Source organism: Carassius carassius, chromosome 1 (genome assembly GCF_963082965.1).
Source record: "Carassius carassius chromosome 1, fCarCar2.1, whole genome shotgun sequence".
Classification (NCBI taxonomy): domain Eukaryota; kingdom Metazoa; phylum Chordata; class Actinopteri; order Cypriniformes; family Cyprinidae; genus Carassius; species Carassius carassius.
In genome coordinates, this window is record NC_081755.1 from 680,299 (window position 1) to 700,394 (window position 20,096).

Below are 20,096 nucleotides of genomic sequence, written 5' to 3' on the forward strand. Positions count from 1 at the left end.
CAGACTCGCTCGTTCGGTCAAGATCAAGGAGTCAAGGGAGGCTCTGTCCAAACAAACGTCCCTTGTTACATTTAATGAAGTGAAACACCTCAGAAAGGCAGGATTCACCTGAGAGTAGTGCTTAGGGAAGTTCACGAGTGTGTGTCTAAGAGGGAAGTGAAACGCAGCCTGAGTCGTTACAGAAACTCTGTTATAGGAACTAGCTACCAACGCAGTTCCCACCAGACAAATAAATGTTCCTCTAGGACCCTTCCTTGTTCACAGTTTAATGGTTTAATAATGAACAAAATAAATAAATAAATAAATAAAAATAAAATGGAAAAGTGTGTCTCCTCTAAACCTGGACAGGTTGTCGGAAGCTTGCAGGTTTTTTCAGGAATGTAAGTAAAAAGGACATGGAGTTTACAGAGTTAACCATTATTAAGATTTTTTGTAGTGTGATTTTAAAATGAAAGCAGGATATTGCTCAGCAACACGTGACACATGAGCAAACAGCGTCTGATTGGACAGTGGTTTTAGACTCTCATCTGTTGATCATGAAGAGAGAGAGAGTATGGTCTGCTCTCAGTCGTGAAGATGTCTCTGCCAAAGCTCTGGAGTCTCCGTCACATCCTCCTGCTGTCTGTCTTCACCGGCGCAGGTGAGAGGAACACACCACACTAACACACACTGAAGAAGTTAGAAATAATGTGGATACATTGGTGTTTGTGGGGTATTAACAGTAACATATTCTGAAACACTGTTACTTATGATGGTTCTGTTAGTGGACCCTCAGATGTAGTAAAGAAAAAGAACAGATATTTGAATAATATGAACGTGACATGATGCTATTAACAACAACAACTGGCTGATGTGTTCAAGTGCTTGTGTCTGTCTGATTGTTTCTCAGCGAATGGATATTATAACTTCAATTGGCAACAGTGCATCTACAGCTCCAGTGATTTCAGTGACATGGTGTTCTTGGATAGCTATTACTTCAATAAATATCTGTACGTACAGTTCAACAGCACTGTGGGGAGGTTCGTGGGGTTTACTGAGGTTGGAGTGAGAACTGCAGAGAACTGGAACAAAGACCCAGCAATCATACAGCAATTTAAGGCTGAAGTTGATAGATTCTGTAAACCTAATGCTGAACTGTACAAAACATCTATCCATGATAAAGCAGGTATGTGGCACATTTCTAAATGGTGTACTGGTAATGTGTATAGTCAGATGTAATTTTGGCTCTTCCTGGTTCAGTGGCTCCAGTCGTGAAGCTGAGTTTAGTGCAGCAGGGCGACAGCAGACATCCATCGCTGCTGATGTGCAGTGCATACGACTTCTACCCTGAGAAAATCAAAGTGTCCTGGCTGAGGGACGGTGCAGTGGTGACCTCTGACGTGACCTCCACTCAGAAGATGCCTAACGGAGACTGGTACCACCAGATTCACACGGAGCTTGAGTACACTCCCGAAGCTGGAGAGAAGATCTCCTGTATGGTGGAGCACGCCGGCTTCGAGAAACCCATGATCTATGACTGGAGTAAGAGACACCAGACTCTCACATACCATATTTTCCGGACTATAAGTCACACTTTTTTTCATAGTTTGGCTGTTCCTGCGACTTATAGTCAGGTGCGACTTATTTATCAAAATAAATTTGACATGAACCGAGAGAAATGAACCAAGAGAAAACATTACCATGTCCAGCCGCGAGAGGGCGCTCTATGCTGCTCGGTGCTCCTGTAGTCTACACTGAAGACATAGAGCGCCCTCTCGCGGCTGGAGACGGTAATGTTTTCTCTTGGTTCTAAATAAATAAATGCGACTTATAGTCCGAAAAATACGGTACCAATATAGCATCCATCACACAATAAGAGCCAATATGGACACTGTCCAGCTGTCAGATCTAATCCTGCAGAGAGTGTGTATCTGACAGTACATGCTGTGATGATACAGTGCCATGTGTTCCTCACAGACCCTCCTCTGCCTGAGTTTGAGTGGAGTACGCCGCTGTTATTCACTGCTGGAGCTGCTGGACTGATGCTGGGAATCATCATAGCAGCTGCTGGATTCATTTACTACAAGTCAACATCAACCGCTCTGTGAGAAGACATTGACTTACCAACCAATTCCAGTTACACTATACACGTCACGGCATGTTATTTTTGAACTCATTACTCTTTATATTTTTTGATAGATGACATCCTAGTGCTACATTGATGATGGTAAGTTTACACACTATTCTGATAACTTTATTTCTGTGTGATCTAACATTATATTGAATTGCTGAGTAATCCACCCCAGTAACACAAGTAATAATCACACTGAACTGAACTGCAGGTCCTCATCCAGACTGAAAGACTCCTCATCATGGAGAAACACACACACACTCTTCACGACGTGACTAACACACAGTGTATTTCTAAATAAACCATCATGAAGAAGACAGAAGCACAGCATCATGTCAGATGTGTTACAGCTAATATTTCAGCATCTTTAGGCAGTATTGACAGTAATGATGCTGGAAGTTTGTTGTAAACAACTCAGTAGATGTTGTTTTCTGTTGTTGTCACCCTGATTTACAGGTAATCAAAATATCATGAGTGCTGTATCACAGTATTGTAGAGTATTGTTTACTGTGCTCAGAAAAATTGAACTGTTTTGTATCAAATTTGTTTAAAAAGCTATAATTGTTTTTGGAAAGTGTATGGGACAGCATACTTGGCTACACATCATGTCACTCTTTCTTTTTAACTTGTGGCCAAGTCTGAAGCAAAAGCAGATGACAGCGAAATATTACTATTCTGTGTGCTGAGAATAAAACTGTGACATTCTCTAATTATATCCAGTTGTATGTAACATTTTAGGCTACATATTCTCTGTTCAATATGCTTTAAATTGTTGGATTATGGTTCTATTTTTCTTGGACTTTAAGATCTTTAAACTCAAATCAAGGAATGAAGCCCTATCAATTTTTTAGAGAATGCCAAAACATGTGTTTCAACCATTTTGCCTGAAGAATGAACAACCAATCACTTTCAGTTAGTTTGCAAATGACCTGTATTAGCTGGTTCAGGTGAGTTTCATTAGATTTGCAGCTAAACTATGCAGGGCTGCGACTGTCTTGGGAATTTTCCAAACTGGTTTAACTTGAATGTGACTTTGACATGCTGATCCTAATACAGTTGTTTACAAATTCCTGTAACACTGTCGGTATGTATTGTGTGTTTTAGTGTGTTTGGGTCTTTCAGTTTGTATTAGGACTAAAATATCCAAGATCCAGCTCCATTAACGGGGTGGGGTCATCCCCCACAAAACCAACGATCCAAATACCTTTGGCCTTGATCCACTATGAGGCTTTTTCTCCTGATAACCTAAAAGAACTTAAATTACACTTTCAGTTGTAATCGTACAGATAAGAGCAATACATCAATCGAATCTGTAAAGGGTTTACTTTTATTTGTAAAATACAGACATAATAACAACAAAACTTTGTGGATTTATAAAATAAAGATAACAAACAAGGTGTGCTGTCTGCAGCCTTGGTCTGCAGTTTTGATATTAAATACAACTTATTGATCATGAGCCCAACATTTAGCAAGGCAGGAAAACATTCAGTCTACCTGAAAGAAGACGTATTTCATTGTAAATTAATGCTGTTAAATAGAGAGTTAAAAAATAAAAAAATAAATAAACTAGTCTAGACTTTTCCTTAAACGTGGAGCTCATTATACTGAAGTACAAATCCAAACACCATAAGTAACCTACACTCTCTGTGTTCTTTCATTGAACACAGAGAGTATTCTGACCCTTATTTTCTACAAGAATAAACACTATTTTCTTAAAGAATAAACGAGAAGAGAGGGTGCTTGGTTTCCGAAATGGAAAACGAATACAGCTGGTTATCACACTGTAAAAAAATTATATGATGATACAATAATTTCATTGTTTCTTAAAGTTATTTTCAGATGCAATGACAAATAAGGCTGGATAAAAACATACACAAAACTTGTAAATTAATAACAACATAGCCTAGATTATGCCCAGACCTTTTGCTAAGTATACTATAATGTAAATTTGTTAATCCACAGTAACACATTTTAAACAATTAATTTGCCAATTTTCATTTGCTGCATGTTTTTTAAAAACACGCTAAAAATAAATTACATTTGTGAGAGACGAAAAAAAATATATAAGTCATGTATTAGTTGCATTTTATTACATTCAGGAATAATAACGGCTGGCCTAATAATGTTATAATGTACCAACAGGATATTTTTAGTTCCCTTCACTTTACAATAAATACTTTTAACAAATTCATCAGAATAAAACAAGAATTAAAAATATATAATTCTAATGGATAAATATAATCGCAGCATATAATTATAGGCATAGCTATAAAATTAAATTATAAAAAATTATAATAATTTAAAGCGAAACGTGAGGTAAAGTTGGGTGTCACAGAGACGAACCCCGAGATTCCCTCTGTTGGCCAGCGGAGGGCACCCTCACCTGAATACTGACACACACGCATCCATTCATTCACTTACACTGACGACACTACTGACGGTTCATTACAGAAGACTTCGCCACAACGAGATCCAGCGGCTTTTGAAGGTCTTCATACCGCCATGGCGGCCCAAGCCAGTCAGATAGCGGCCAATCAGTTCCAGCTGAATCGTCTAACCACGATCACGGAGGAGCTCGTCAAGGCCGTTCAGAATCTCCATACAGCTCCCATGGTCCCACCAACGCCGGAGGCATCCGCCATTGCCCACGCGGCCGGAACGCCATCTCAGGCCAATCCCCGTCTTGCTTTCCCGGATAAATACAACGGTGACGCCAGCAAGTGTAAGGGATTTCTATTGCAATGCTCTCTGTTTGTGGAACAACAACCCTCACTGTACACTACGGATACTGGGAAGATCGCCTTTGTTTGTTCTCTATTGACTGAGAAAGTACTAGAATGGATTACGGCCGTGTGGGGACCCGATGGATCCACATTTACTTCCTTTCAGGATTTCCTGCAGCAATTCCGGGCAGTATTCGATCATCCTAAGGAGGGAAAGGGAGCTGGAGATCGCGTATTGGAGTTGTCACAAGGCAGGATGATGGCGGCAGATTACGCTCTACGATTTCGCACTCTGGCTGCACAAACTAACTGGGTGAGCGACACATTAAAGGTACTCTTCCGCAAAGGACTGAATTATGAGCTACAAACGGAACTAGCATGTAGAGACAAGGGCAGAGATCTCAACAGCTTCATCGAGCTGACCATATCCATTGATAATCTGCAACGTGCCTGGTGATCCAATTCCCATCACACTGCGCACCCAGCATTCTTGCCTTCTCAGGAATCTACTGAACCCATGCAGGTCAACACTTACCACCTATCTACGGAGGAGAGAGATCAACGCATTTCCAATAGGTTATGCATGTATTGTGGACTACCCGGCCATCAACGCCATAACTGTTCCACTCGTACATCTACCTTCTATCAGCGCTTGGTGAGTACTCCCCTCACTTCCATGTGTGATACCCAGAGTGTAAGCATTCCTGTTGAGTTTTGGATTAACGACAGACAAGTTATCACCTCTGCTTTACTGGATTCCGGGGCTGCTGGAAATTTTATCTCTGAAGAATTCGCAAAGAGGTATAACGTTCAACTTATCCCATGCTCTACCTCTCTCTCAGTGGAGACAATAGATGGTCGACCACTGGGCTCTGGATCCATCACTCATCTCACCCGCAAGGTCGTAATGGCGGCTGGTTTATTGCATAAGGAGAGGATCCAATTCTACATCCTCCCCACATCTCACACACCCGTGATTCTTGGATTACCCTGGCTACGTCTGCATAACCCCCAAATCTCATGGAGAGAAGGTCAAGTGGTGAGATGGAGCAACTACTGTCAACAGAACTGTCTTTCCCTGGTCAAACCTATTCCTATCTGTTCCGTGTCACTTACCTCAGTTCAAGAGTCCATTCCCGATCTGCCAGAGGAATACGCAGACCTTCTGGAGGCCTTCAGTAAGAAACAGGCCAACACCTTACCTCCTCACCGCAAGTACGACTGTGCAATCGATCTTCTGCCAGGGCATTCTCCTCCAAAGGGTCGCATCTTCCCATTGTCTCAACCCCAGTCCGACGCTCTGAAGGATTATATCAAGGAGGAGCTCCAAAAAGGGTTCATCAGACCATCCACATCCCCTGCTTCATCCGGATTCTTCCTCGTAAAAAAGAAGGATGGTGGTCTCCGTCCCTGCATTGATTATCGTGGACAAAACGAAATGACAGTCAAATTCAGATACCCACTCCCGTTGGTTCCTTCAGTCCAATACTAGACCAAACTGGACCTGAGGTGCGCCTACAACCTCATCCGCATTAGGGAGGGAGACGAATGGAAGACCGCCTTCTCCACCACCACTGGACACTATGAGTATCTTGTGATGCCGTTCGGACTAGCCAATAGTCCATCTGTGTTTCAATCATTTATTAACGAGGTTTTCAGAGACATGCTGAATATATCTGTGATCGTGTACATCGATGATATCCTGATCTACTCTAACACCCTTCCTGAACACACATACAACACGTTCGAGCAGTTCTCCAACGTCTCATCCAATACCAGTTATACGCCAAGGCTGAGAAGTGCGAGTTCAACACAACTTCCACCACTTTCCTAGGATACATAATCAGTCCCGGAGGGGTAGCCATGGACGAAAAGAAGGTTAACGCCGTGCTCAACTGGCCAGAACCCACAACCCTTAAGGAATTGCAACGATTTCTGGGATTCGCAAACTTCTACAGGAGATTCATTAGGAACTTCAGTACTGTTGTCGCTCCGCTTACCTCATTAGTCAAGAAAGGGACTCTTTGACTACAACGGTCAGAATCCACTCACAAGGCATTCCAAACCCTGAAACAACGGTTTAGCAACGCGCCCATCCTCTGTCACCCTGACCCACATTACATTTCATAGTCGAGGTAGACGCATCCAACACAGGCATTGGTGCTATCCTGTTACAACGCCCAGATCCTGCCGCTAAACTCCATCCCTGTGCCTTCTATTCCAGGAAACTCAACTCGGCAGAACACAACTACAGTGTCGGAGATCGGGAACTCCTTGCCATGAAGGCAGCATTTGAGGAGTGGAGGCACTGGCTAGAGGGAGCCACACATCCGTTCACTGTACTAACAGATCACAAGAACCTGGAGTACTTACGCACCGCCAAACGCCTTAGTCCCCGTCAAGCTAGATGGTCCTTGTTCTTCACACGATTCGACTTCTCAGTAACCTACCGATCCAGCTCCAAGAACACTAAAGCAGATGCCCTGTCACGTCAATTCGAGGAGGAGAACATTCCTTCTGTTGCAGAACCCATACTACCGTTCCATGTGGTGGTTGCTCCCATTCAATGGGATATCATGACTCTACTCCAACAACACAGGGAGCAGACAAGAACCCAGTAGCCTGTCCAGCCGATAGAATCTTCGTTCCTGAGAATCTTCGTGACCAGGTCATCAGTCAAGTCCACTGCCATCCATCATCCGGTCACCCAGGTATCACTGCCACCATCAATCAGTTGGAGAACTGCTTCTGGTGAGAATCTCTTCACAAGGACACATCAAATTACATTCAGCAATGCAATAACTGTAATGTTAATAAGGCATCCAAACAATCTCCTGCCGGTCTCCTACAACCATTACCTATTCCTCAACGACCCTGGTCACACATTGCCATTGACTTTGTTCCCAGACAAATCTTCCCAGTTCACAGGGTTACACCACCATACTCACCATCGTAGACCGGTTCTCCAAGGCTTGCAGATTCATCCTATTACCCAAACTACCTACCGCTCTCCAGACGGCAGAACACCCGTGCAACTGGGTCTTCAGATTATACAGCCTACCTGAGGACATTGTGTCAGACCGAGGACCGCAATTCACCTCTCAATTATGGTCAGCCTTCTTCAAAGCCCTGAACATTAATGTCAGCCTCACCTCTGGGTATCACCCTCAAGCAAACGGACAGGTTGAAAGGCTCAACCAAGAGCTAAACCGCTTCCTCAGAGCCTATTGTAACCAGAATCAGGACGACTGGGCACGATATCTACTATGGGCCGAATATGCACAGAACTCCCTTATTAAGCCATCTACGGGTCTGACCCCCTTTAAATGTGTGCTGGGATTCCAACCACCAATGTTCCCATGGTCAGGAGATCCAACGGATGTACCGGCGGTAAACGACTGGATGGCACGCAGTGAGGAGGTGTGGAATCGGGCTCATGTTCATCTGCAAGACGCTGTGAGGAGGCAAAAGGAGCAAGCGGATCGCAGAAGGCGCCCAGGTCACAATTACCAGCCCGGCCAGTGGGTGTGGCTATCAACACGGGATCTCCGTCTCCGGCTCCCGTGCCGCAAGTTGAGTCCAAGGTACGTGGGTCCATTCCAAATCACTAAACAGATAACTCCAGTTTCATTCCGGTTGGCACTGCCTAACACATATCGTATTTCTCCTACCTTTCATGTATCCCTGCTCAAGCCCGCTGCTGCCTCGTCCCAAAGACGAGGGAGAGGGGAGGTCCCGTGCACAGGCCCCTTAACCGATCATCATAGAGGCCGAGGAGGCTTACCAAGTCCAGGAATTGCTCGATTCCAGACGTCGGGGTAGAATCCTACAGTATCTGGTCGACAGGGAGGGGTACGGTCCAGAGGAACGCTCGTGGGTAAACTCGGAGGACATCCTAGACCCCAATCTTGTCAATGAATTTCATTGTTCACATCCTGGAAAACCGGCCCCTCGACCCCGTGGTAGACACCCAACGTCGTGTGCCTCTTCGCGCCAGGAGTCGCTCGCAGGGGGGGGCTCTGTCACGGAGACGAACCCCGTGGTTCCCTCTGTTAAACTTCAACCAGCCCACACAACTCTGCATCCTCAGCCATCGCCCAACCACGGGTTTCCCAAGACGTCACTTCAGCGACTACTGAACTTCCAGCCAATCAGCAACCTCGGGAAACCCCCTTTCAACGACAACAAAGGGGACTCCCTTTACACAGGAGACACAAGTAACTTACCTCCAGACTCTGACCATTACTGGTGTATCTAATATAATTTTAACCTCATTGAGGAACTTAATGCGAGGGTTAATTAAGTGATTGATGGCTGTTCATGTCTATGCAATTTCACGTATTGCTGTAAACTTGGGATTCCACATTTCTATTCTCTTAAAGTCATCCTTTCCTAACTTTCGATCTTCCTGCAACTTGTGTGAATGTGTGAGTGCGTGTGCTTATGTGTTAGATTAGTTTATGTCTTAGATTTATCTAATAAAGCCCTATTCATATTGAAAAGAGAAGTATCTTGTGTTTTGTGCTTACAAGTTGATGTCTTAAACTGCCGATCTTGTTACTGTGCTAATTAATCGTGTTTTCACTATACTTTAGATATTAATATCCAGTGCAGAGCTGATGTAATACTGATGTAAAATCGCTGGCTGTTTCAGTGTTCAGCCATGAAACAGTGATTCTGTCCAAATTCCCTTTAAAATCTTAAATGATTGATTTTGAGCTTAATTTACCTTTTCCCTTACAATATCATCCAAAGAATCAGAGAATCTGGAACAGGAATGATACTGTAATGGAAATCACAACATGGGCTCAGGAATACTTCCAGAAAACATTGTTGGTGAACACAATCCACCGTGCCATTCGCCATTGCCAGCTAAAACGAAGCCATATCTAAACATGATCCAAAAGCGCAGGCGTTTTCTCTGGGCCAAGGCTCATTTAAAATGGACTTTGGCAAAGTGGAAAACTGTTCTGTGGTCAGACGAATCAAAATGTGAAGTTCTTTTTGGAAAACTGAGACACCATGTCATCCAGACTAAAGAGGACAAGGACAACCCAAGTTGTTATCAGCGCTCAGTTCAGAAGTCTGCATCTCTGATGGTATGGGGTTGCATGAGTGCATGTGGCATGGGCAGATTACACATCTGGAAAGGCACCATCAATGCTGAAAGGTATATCCAAGTTTTAGAACAACATATGCTCCCATCCAGACGTCTCTTTCAGGGAAGACCTTGCATTCTCCAACATGAGAATGCCAGACCACATACTGCATCAATTACAACATCATGGCTGTGTAGAAGAAGGATCCGGGTACTGAAATGGCCAGCCTGCAGTCCAGATCTTTCACCCATAGAAAACATTTGGCGCATCATAAAGAGGAAGATGCAACAAAGAAGACCTAAGACAGCTGAGCAGCTAGAAGCCTGTATTAGACAAGAATGGGACAACATTCCTATTCCTAAACTTGAGCAACTTGTCTCCTCAGTCCCCAGACGTTTGCAGACTGTTATAAAAAGAAGAGAGGATGACACACAGTGTTAAAAATGGCCTTGTCCCAACTTTGAGATGTGTTGATGCCATGAAATTTTAAATCAACTTATTTTCCCTTAAAATGATAAATTTTCTCAGTTTAAACATTTGATATGTCGTCTATGTTGTATTCTGGATAAAATATTGAAATTTGAGACTTCCACATCACTGCATTCTGTTTTTATTCATAATTTGTACAGTGTCCCAACTTTTATGGAATCGGGTTTGTAGTTATGAATACATCATTGTATTTTAAATGGTAAAAAAGCCTGTTTTTGCACTCAAAACAAAGCCTTTTCCCTCTGTACATGGATGTGGGGACACAATGTAACCCTAAAGTGTTTTTCAAGTGTAATATTTCTGGCTAGTGACAGAAAAATGTCCCAAGTGGCAATAAGTCAGACTAACTGAAATAAGCCTGGCTTATCTGGTCAGTTTGTTTTATGAAACAGATCCCTGATTTAATTGCAAATTATTATTATTATTAGTATTATTGTATTTGTCTTATTTGAAGTATACGGAAATATTAATGAAAAGTATATTTGTCACCTGTCCCTTTTAACGGCTGTGAGAGAGAGAGAGAGAGAGAGAGAGAGAGAGAACTGATTGTGATAGAGGGCTTTTGTTCTGTTTTCTCTGCTCCTTTAAGAGAGAAAGGAACGTGATCGTTTTTCAGCAGTTGCACTGCGCTCGTTTTAAATAGAATTCGGTGCATTTTTGACGATCTACATTTGACCTGGTCTCGCGGCGATGACGTCACCGCTCATTCAGTCGCGTCGAGTCTTCTGAGGAGAGGCGAGCAGCTCACGGTATTTCTCATATTTACACAAATATCAGACACTTTTCTGGGGTTCAGAAGCACACACGGGCTCGTCAGTGTATTGAGTTCATCGGGTTGAGTGTTTGATGAATTAAACACTCAGAACAGCAGACAACAACACGTGAGGAAAACATGTTGAGCTCGGTTGTGTGTTTGTGTCGATGTTTGCTCTGATAATGTTGCTGTTTCTGCGAGCTTTGTTGTGCGTTCGTGTGTTTATAATGTTAATAGTTTTAATAATGTTGCTGTTATGGAAAGTGTTGCTGCTGCGATTTTATTTATAACCTTATTTCTCTGACGTTCATCTTTGGGGATCCATTTCTTTTTACAAGCATGGTTAAAATGAAAAATAGATACTGCTAAATACTTAATATCGTGGGATATTTTAAATCTGTACATAAATATGAATTATTAGAATATAGACAGGAAACATTTAGTTGTTTTGGTACTCTTTTATCTTTAAAGATTTTATGATAACTCGTTTTCTGCATGTATAAAACTAAAACATGTTGATAAGTGAATTACTTTATTTTCATAACCACGTTCGTACAAATGATCAAATTATATTTAGATATTATGTGATCTAGTGCAGATATTCACCTGGAGAGATTAAATTCTTCTCTATATTTCTATGCAGATATATTATTTTATATTAATACGGAGCCGATTTATGCCATTTGTTTATTTTTTTTTATATAAACTGAAAACACTTAGGCTATGGTCTCTTCAAAGATAGAAGTTGGAGGGCATCTGCTTCACTTACATAAATGCTTAAATATTTAAATTAATTCAAAAACACACAGAGTCAGATTTATTGATGATTTTTGCAGATCTTCTGCTTCCACACACAAATTCATCTTCAGTGAAGCTCCTCCCACTCTGGAATCATCTGTTAAGCTCCTCCCACTCTGGAATAATCATCAGTGAAGCTCCTCCCACATCAATCACACTGCCAATAAATGCTGGAAGACGAGCATCAGAACATCATGAAAGAGCTGAAATCTGAGTTTATTAAAGAGGAAAGTGAGAACATTAGTGATCTAGAACCCTGCAGAATCAAACACTCTGAAGAAGAACTGAGAGGTTGGTGTTTGTTCTTGATTCTTCATTCATTCATGATGCTGAAAAACATTAATGTTGTTAAACTTCAAGTGGTTCATCAGATCTAGATAAATGTTTAAACTATGCATTTTGTGAGACTAGTGGCAAGTGATGTCACATTAATTAGCATATTTATGACGTCTCACATTGGGTTTTTGTTCAGACGAGTTTTTATATTTTTAGATCTGTTCTAATCTCTAAACTCTCCATACTTTATTATTACTGAATGCCCAATATTGCTGTTCTCATTTACATGTTTTCTGTTGGCAAAAATAGTGACTAAACACGACCCATTAATAATACGTTAACTAGTAGTCACTCTCACTATACTCCATCATGACTTATTATTGATCTGACAATCAACATTTATGAGCAGCTAAATGTGATGCTTATTGTTATATTCCTCTTTTCTTATGCAGTGCACTGCCTGTGTCTGAGTAACAAACTATATGTATATTAACAGACGCACTTCATATTTAAAGTCTAAACTGTCAGCAAGCAACAGGTGCTTTATTGTACTCATTTACTGATCAGTCTGCTGCAGTATGGCCAATTGACCATTTGCTAAGAGCTTGATTGACAGGTGAGCTGGCCAATCAGAACACCGATATTATGCACTGCCATCTCCATAGAAATCCATGTTAAAATGGGGTAAAAAAGATTGACTGAATTGAAACATTTTCAATGTAACTAAATATAAAAGTGTGCGTGGGTTAAAGGAACACTCCACTATTTTTGAAAATAAGCTCAACTCCCCTTGAAGTTATACACTTGAGTTTTACTGTTTTAAAATCCATTTATCTGATCTCCATGTCTTTAGCTGGACCACTTTTAGCTGTAGCTGAGCATAGATTATTGAATCTGACTAGACCGTTAGCATCTCGCTCAAAAATGACCAAAGAGTTTAAATATTTTTCCTATTTAAAACTTCACTCTTCTGTAGTTACATCGTGTACTAAGACAGATGGAAAATTAAATTAAATTAATTAGTTGTTTTGCCCTTTGTCGCCGGTTCTGTTCATGATTTTTATGGACAGAATTTCTAGGCGCAGCCAGGGGCCGGAGGGGGTCAGGTTTGGTGACAACACGATTTCGTCTCTGCTCTTTGCGGATGATGTTGTCGTGTTGGCCTCATCAGGCCAGGACCTTCAGCATGCGCTGGGACGGTTTGCAGCCGAGTGTGAAGCGGCTGGGATGAGAATCAGCACCTCCAAATCCGAGGCCATGGTCCTCAGTCGGAAAAGGGTGGCTTGCCCACTTCAGGTTGGTGGAGAGTTCCTGCCTCAAGTGGAGGAGTTTAAGTATCTTGGGGTCTTGTTCACGAGTGAGGGAAGGATGGAACGGGAGATTGACAGACGGATCGGTGCAGCTTCTGCAGTAATGCGGTCGATGTACCGGTCTGTCGTGGTGAAGAAAGAGCTGAGCCGCAAGGCGAAGCTCTCGATTTACCGGTCAATCTACGTTCCTACTCTCACCTATGGTCATGAGCTTTGGGTCATGACCGAAAGGACAAGATCCCGGATACAGGCGGCCGAAATGTGCTTTCTCCGCAGGGTGGCTGGGCGATCCCTTAGAGATAGGGTGAGAAGCTCAGTCACCCGGGAGGAGCTCAGAGTAGAGCCGCTGCTCCTCCACATCGAGAGGGGTCAGCTGAGGTGGCTCGGGCATCTGTTCCGGATGCCTCCTGGACGCCTTCCCGGGAAGGTGTTCCGGGCACATCCCACTGGGAGGAGCCCCCGGGGGAGACCTAGGACACGCTGGAGAGACTATGTCTCCCGGCTGGCCTGGGAACGCCTCGGTGTCCCCCCAGAAGAGCTGGAGGAAGTGTCTAGGGAGAGGGAAGTCTGGGGTTCTCTGCTTAGACTGCTGCCCCCGCGACCCGGCCCCGGATAAGCGGTAGAAGATGGATGGATGGATGGATAGTTGTTTTGCTGAGCATAACTTTGCTGCCGTATCATGGGTGCAGCAAACGCGATGATATTAGGCAGCTCCTGAATATTCTCCCTGTGCAAGCAGATGGTCACGTTGGTTATGTTGATGTTGATGGAAGTTAGACTATTTTCAGTCGCTGCACAATATGATTGCACCTGCTGCACCCACGGTACGGCAACAGAGTTCCTGGATTATTACGCCAGAATGAGAGTATAGTTCCTAGCCATATCGCCAGAGAAATTCACTAATTTTTTTATTTTCTGTCAGTACACAATGTAACTACAGTATTAAATATTTTGTTAGTTATTTTGTACTACTTTCATCATTACACATCTATCATGCTCAACCGAGTGACAACGACTATCACTTAGACTAAATTGGTTTTATCCAGTCTGTTTCACTGATTATACAGTCGTGACCAAAAGTTTTGAGAATTACATAAATATTGGAAAAGTTGCTGCTTAAGTTTTTATAATAGCAATTTGCATATACTCCAGAATGTTATGAAGAGTGATCAGATGAATTGCATAGTCCTTAATCTAAAAACTGATTAAAGAACTTAATCCCAAAAAAACCTTTCCACTGCATTTCATTGCTGTCATTAAAGGACCTGCTGAGATCATTTCAGTAATCGTCTTGTTAACTCAGGTGAGAATGTTGACGAGCACAAGGCTGGAGATCATTATGTCAGGCTGATTGGGTTAGAATGGCAGACTTGACATGTTAAAAGGAGGGTGATGCTTGAAATCATTCTTCTTCCATTGTTAACCATGGTGACCTGCAAAGAAACGTGTGCAGCCATCATTGCGTTGCATAAAAATGGCTTCACAGGCAAGGATATTGTGGCTACTAGGATTGCACCTAAATCAACAATTTATAGGATCATCAAGAACTTCAAGGAAAGAGGTTCAATGCTTGTAAAGAAGGCTTCAGGGCGTCCAAGAAAGTCCAGCAAGCACCAGGATGGTCTCCTAAAGAGGATTGAGCTGCGGGATCGGAGTGCCACCAGTGCAGAGCTTGCTCAGGAATGACAGCAGGCAGGTGTGAGCGCATCTGCACGCACAGTGAGGCCAAGACTTCTGGAAGATGGCCTGGTGTCAAGAAGGGCAGCAAAGAAGCCACTTCTCTCCAAAAAAAACATCAGGGACAGATTGATCTTCTGCAGAAAGTATAGTGAATGGACTGCTGAGGACTGGGGCAAAGTCATATTCTCCGATGAAGCCCCTTTCCGATTGTTTGGGGCATCTGGAAAAAGGCTTGTCCGGAGAAGAAAAGGTGAGCGCTACCATCAGTCCTGTGTCATGCCAACAGTAAAGCATCCTGACACCATTCATGTGTGGGGATGCTTCTCATCCAAGGGAGTGGGCTCACTCACAATTCTGCCCAAAAGCACAGCCATGAATAAAGAATGGTACCAAAACACCCTCCAACAGCAACTTCTTCCAACAATCCAACAACAGTTTGGTGAAGAACAATGCATTTTCCAGCACGATGGAGCACCGTGCCATAAGGCAAAAGTGAGAACTAAGTGGCTCGGAGACCATAATGTTGAAATTTTGGGTCCATGGCCTGGAAACTGCCCAGATCTTAATCCCATTGAGAACTTGTGGTCAATCCTCAAGAGGCGGGTGGACAAACAAAGACCCACTAATTCTGACAAACTCCAAGAAGTGATTATGAAAGAATGGGTTGCTATCAGTCAGGATTTGGCCCAGAAGTTGATTGAGAGCATGCCCAGTCGAATTGCAGAGGTCCTGAAAAAGAAGGGCCAACATGTATGCAAATACTGACTCTTTGCATAAATGTCATGTAATTGTTGATAAAAGCCTTTGAAACGTATGAAGTGCTTGTAATTATATTTCAGTAAATCACAGAAACAACTGAAACAAAGATCTAAAAGCAGTTTAGCAGCAAACTTTTTGAAAACTAATATTTATGTAATTCTCAAAACTTTTGGCCACGACTGTACACTGGGCAACTTTTTAAACAATGTTGCCGTCAATGGGCAACCTGGTGCTGTTTCATAAAACAAGTTTACCAAATAAGTCAGGCTTATTTTAGTAAGTCTGACTTATTGTCACTTGATTTGGTTTCCAAATGGGTGACATGTCCAGTGAGTTTGCTGGCCATGCAAGAACTGGGATGTTTTCAACTTCCAGGAATTGTGTACAGATCCTTGCAACATGGGGCCATGCATTATCATGCTGCAACATGAGGTAATGGTCGTGGATGAATGGCACAACAATGGGCCTCAGGATCTTGTCACCATATCTATATGCATTCAAAATGTCATCAATAAAATGCACCTGTGTTCGTTATCCATGGCATATTCCTGCCCATAACCCCACAGCCACCATGGGCCACTCGATCCACAACACTGACATCAGCAAACTGCTTACCCACATGACACCATACACACTGTCTGCCATCTGCCCTGTACAGTGAATAAGGGGATTCAACACCTCTCCAAAGTGCTAGATGCCTTCAAATGTGAGCATTTGCCCACTCAAGTCAGTTACAACGATGAACTGCAGTCAGGTCAAGACCCCGATAAGGATGAGCAGCATGCAGATGAGCTTTCCTGAGATGGTAATTCTTTGGTTATGCAAACCGATTGTTGCAGCAGCCATCCAGGTGGCTGGTCTTAGAGGTGAAGATGCTGGATGTGGAGGTCCTGGGCTGGTTTGGTTACACATGGCCTGCGGTTGTGAGGCCGATTGGGTGTACTGCCAAATTCTCTGAAACACCTTTGGAGATGGGTAGAGAAATTAACATTCAATTCATGGGGAACAGCTCTGGTGGACATTCCTGCAGTCAGCATGCCAATTTCACGCTCCCTCAAAACATGCAAAATCTGTGGGATTGTGCTGTGTGGTAAAATTGTACAGTTTGAGAGTGGCCTTTTATTGTGGCCAGCCTAAGGCACACCTGTGCAATAATCATGCTGTCTAATCATCATCTTGATATGCCACACCTGTTAGGTGGATGGATTATCTCGGCAATGGAGAAGTGCTCACTAACACAGATTTAGACAGATTTGTGAACAATATTTGAGAGAAAAAGGCCTTTTGGTAAATAGAAAAACTCTTAGATCTTTGAGTTCAGCTCATGAAAAATGGGGGCAAAAAAAAAAGTGTTGCGTTTATAATTTTGTCCAAATGTAGCTGGAGTTTTTTGCTTTATTTTGAAAACATAAAACAATAACTCAAACTTATGTTCATACAGTGTCAAAATTGTAAAATTTGTTTATATTACATTAGTTAATTATATTGCTAAATATATTTAATAGTTATCATTACAGAAACACTACACTACATAAGCCTGTAATGATTTAAAAATAATTATTAAAAAGTTCAACATCTCATTCATGTAAAGTGTCAGGGACAAATAATTATTAAAAATGCATCAACATAATTTACTTTTTTAGTAATACATATTTTAGTCTTTTTTTTAACAGTTGTCTGTTTTCTGCTATAACATCAGGGCTCACTTTTATGGACTTTCAATTAATATTCCAGTCTTTTGGTTTATTGAAAATACAACTTTTCTCTTTCATTTCAGACCCTAAAGAAGAGAATGAAGTGGAGAAACATCATGTCAAACCTGAAGAAAAATCTCCGAGTCACTCGAATCCTAAAATTAATTTTTTAAAGGAAACAAGAGCTGAGGAATCTTCCACCTGCACTCAGTGTGGAGAGAGTTTCAAAAATGAAGAAAGTCTCGAGATTCACATGAGAGTTCACACTAAAGAGAAGCCACATTCCCAAAGTTTAAAGCTGCTTCAGACAAATACTGGTATAAAAGGTCATGTGTGCTTTGAGTGTGGGAAATCTTTTACTTGGGCAACACATTTAAAACAGCACCAGAGGTTCCACACCGGAGAAAAACCTTATAAGTGTTCACACTGTGACAGGAGATTCAGTTGGATAGCACATCTGAAAACACATGAGCAGATCCACAGCAGAGAGAAAACACACATGTGTGATTTGTGCGGCAAGAGCTTTGCACGCAAAAAACATGTTAGAGTCCATATGAAGATCCACACTGGAGAAAAGCCATACACATGTGATCAATGTGGAAAGAGTTTCACTCAATCATCATACCTTAAAGGACACATGAGGATCCACACTGGAGAGAAGCCATACACATGTGATCAATGTGGAAACAGTTTCTCATTAAAAAATTGTTTTGATGTTCACATGAGAATCCACAGAGGAGAAAAACCACATGCTTGTGACCAATGCGGCAAAAAATTTCTTAGGTTAGCTGCCCTGAAGAAACACATGACAGTTCATACAAAGGAGAAGCCGCATTTGTGTTCTTTATGTGGAAAGAGTTTTTCACTGCTGCAAAGTTTAAAATTACATCAGAAATTACACAACACTGTGAGAGATCATGTGTGCTCCGAGTGTGGGAAGACTTTTGCTTTGGTAAACCATTTAAAACAGCACCTGATTATTCACACTGGAGAGAAACCTTACAAGTGTTCACACTGTGACAAGAGATTTGGTCAATCAGCTAATCTGAAAAGACATGAGCAGATCCACACTGGAGAAAAACCTCACATGTGTGATCAGTGCGGAAAGAGTTTCTCAGTGAAAAGCAATCTTGATGTTCACATGAGAATCCACACTGGAGAAAAGCCGTATGCATGTGATCAATGTGACAAAACATTTCTTGTGTCAAGAGCCCTGAAGAAACACCTGGCAGTTCATACGGGGGAAAAACCACATTCATGTTCCTTATGTGGAAAATGTTTTTCACTGCTGCAAAGTTTAAAATCGCATCAGAAAACACATGCTGGTGTGAGAGCACATGTGTGCTTTGAGTGTGGAAAGACTTTTACTTTAGCAAGCTATTTAAAACTGCACCAGAGGATCCACACTGGAGAGAAACCTTACAAGTGTTCACACTGTGACAAGAGATTCATTCAGTCATCAAATCTGAAAACACACGAGAAGATCCACACTGGAGAGAAACCTCACAAGTGTTCACATTGTAACAAGACATTCAGTGTGTCATCAAATCTGAAAACACACGAGAGGATCCACAGCAGAGAGAAACCTCACAAGTGTTCACATTGTGACAAGACATTCAGTCTGCCATCAAATCTGAAAACACACAAGAAGGTCCATACTGGAGAGAAACCTCACAAGTGTGATCAGTGCGGAAAGCGCTTCACTTTTAAAAGTGGTCTAAAGCTACACATGAAGATCCATACAGTAAAGACACTGAGCAATAAAGTCACTTCTGTGTAAGTTAGTTTCCTTACAGCCACAATTAGTGACAGAACATTTTGTTGGTTATTTGGAAAGTATGTTCTTATTATGAGATACTAAGTCATTATTATTATTAGAGTTTCTCTTTTCTCTTTATAATGACTTTTTAATGATACACAATGCTATACTAATATTTGTGGAGGAGATAAAAACATGTTTTGCACCCAAATTGCAATGTGTGTTATGTCTTTACCTAGCATTTAGCTAAATCCAACCAACTAGCCTTCACTTGGCGTCACAAACCAAGATAAAGGCAGAGGGTTAAGTGCAAGTGAACAGTTTATTTACTTGTGGATATGTAACAAGATATTGTTGAATCGTTGGAAGGATCACTCCCAGAGCTCTGGAGATTAACACACAGAATGTTAGCATAAGAATGTCACTGGAGATTGTCGCAGAGTTGTCTGAGAACATAGAAGAGACAGGTTAGTAGAGAGTGGTCGAGCACCAGTTAGAGGTAGTGAACTGTAGACTGGACGCTGGAGTACTGGCCTGATGGTGGCTTTATCCTGGTGAGTGATTGCTGGGTGCAGGTTCAGTTGATCAGTAATCTGGCAATTTGGGATTGGGCGTGATAAGGATCAGGTGCGGGTGATGATTGGA

At 42.1% G+C, this 20,096-nt stretch overlaps 2 protein-coding genes across 3 annotated transcripts; both read left to right on the top strand.

Moving 5' to 3' along the window:
* The first annotated feature begins 503 nt into the window (after nucleotides 1-503).
* On the top strand, nucleotides 504-2,599 carry LOC132134613 (rano class II histocompatibility antigen, A beta chain-like). The gene is made up of 7 exons (XM_059547139.1): nucleotides 504-640; nucleotides 890-1,165; nucleotides 1,240-1,521; nucleotides 1,957-2,083; nucleotides 2,179-2,206; nucleotides 2,334-2,397; nucleotides 2,434-2,599. Exons 1-5 carry the CDS (start codon nucleotides 577-579, stop codon nucleotides 2,180-2,182), a joined length of 753 nt encoding a protein of 250 aa, XP_059403122.1. The 5' UTR covers nucleotides 504-576; the 3' UTR covers nucleotides 2,183-2,206; nucleotides 2,334-2,397; nucleotides 2,434-2,599.
* Nucleotides 2,600-11,021: 8,422 nt separating this feature from the next.
* Nucleotides 11,022-19,591, top strand: LOC132133330 (zinc finger protein 658B-like). 2 transcript variants are annotated; one of them, XM_059546148.1, is made up of 3 exons: nucleotides 11,022-11,170; nucleotides 12,012-12,264; nucleotides 17,776-19,591. In XM_059546148.1, exons 2-3 carry the CDS (start codon nucleotides 12,141-12,143, stop codon nucleotides 19,470-19,472), a joined length of 1,821 nt encoding a protein of 606 aa, XP_059402131.1. In that variant the 5' UTR covers nucleotides 11,022-11,170; nucleotides 12,012-12,140; the 3' UTR covers nucleotides 19,473-19,591. The 2 variants fall into 2 exon arrangements, with proteins under 2 accessions (XP_059402131.1, XP_059402201.1); XM_059546218.1 differs by lacking the exon at nucleotides 11,022-11,170 and adding an exon at nucleotides 12,765-12,865 and having other exon boundaries at nucleotides 12,136-12,264.
* The last annotated feature ends 505 nt before the right edge of the window (nucleotides 19,592-20,096 follow it).

Excerpts from the sequence above, each read along its gene's own strand:
- LOC132134613 (XM_059547139.1), top strand. The coding sequence starts at position 577 with ATGTCTCTGCCAAAGCTCTGGAGTCTCCGTCACATCCTCCTGCTGTCT. Across the intron at positions 1,166-1,239 it reads ATCTATCCATGATAAAGCAG|TGGCTCCAGTCGTGAAGCTG; the intron begins GTATGTGGCACA and ends TTCCTGGTTCAG. Across the intron at positions 1,522-1,956 it reads ACCCATGATCTATGACTGGA|ACCCTCCTCTGCCTGAGTTT; the intron begins GTAAGAGACACC and ends TGTTCCTCACAG.
- LOC132133330 (XM_059546148.1), top strand. The coding sequence starts at position 12,141 with ATGCTGGAAGACGAGCATCAGAACATCATGAAAGAGCTGAAATCTGAG. Across the intron at positions 12,265-17,775 it reads CTCTGAAGAAGAACTGAGAG|ACCCTAAAGAAGAGAATGAA; the intron begins GTTGGTGTTTGT and ends CTTTCATTTCAG.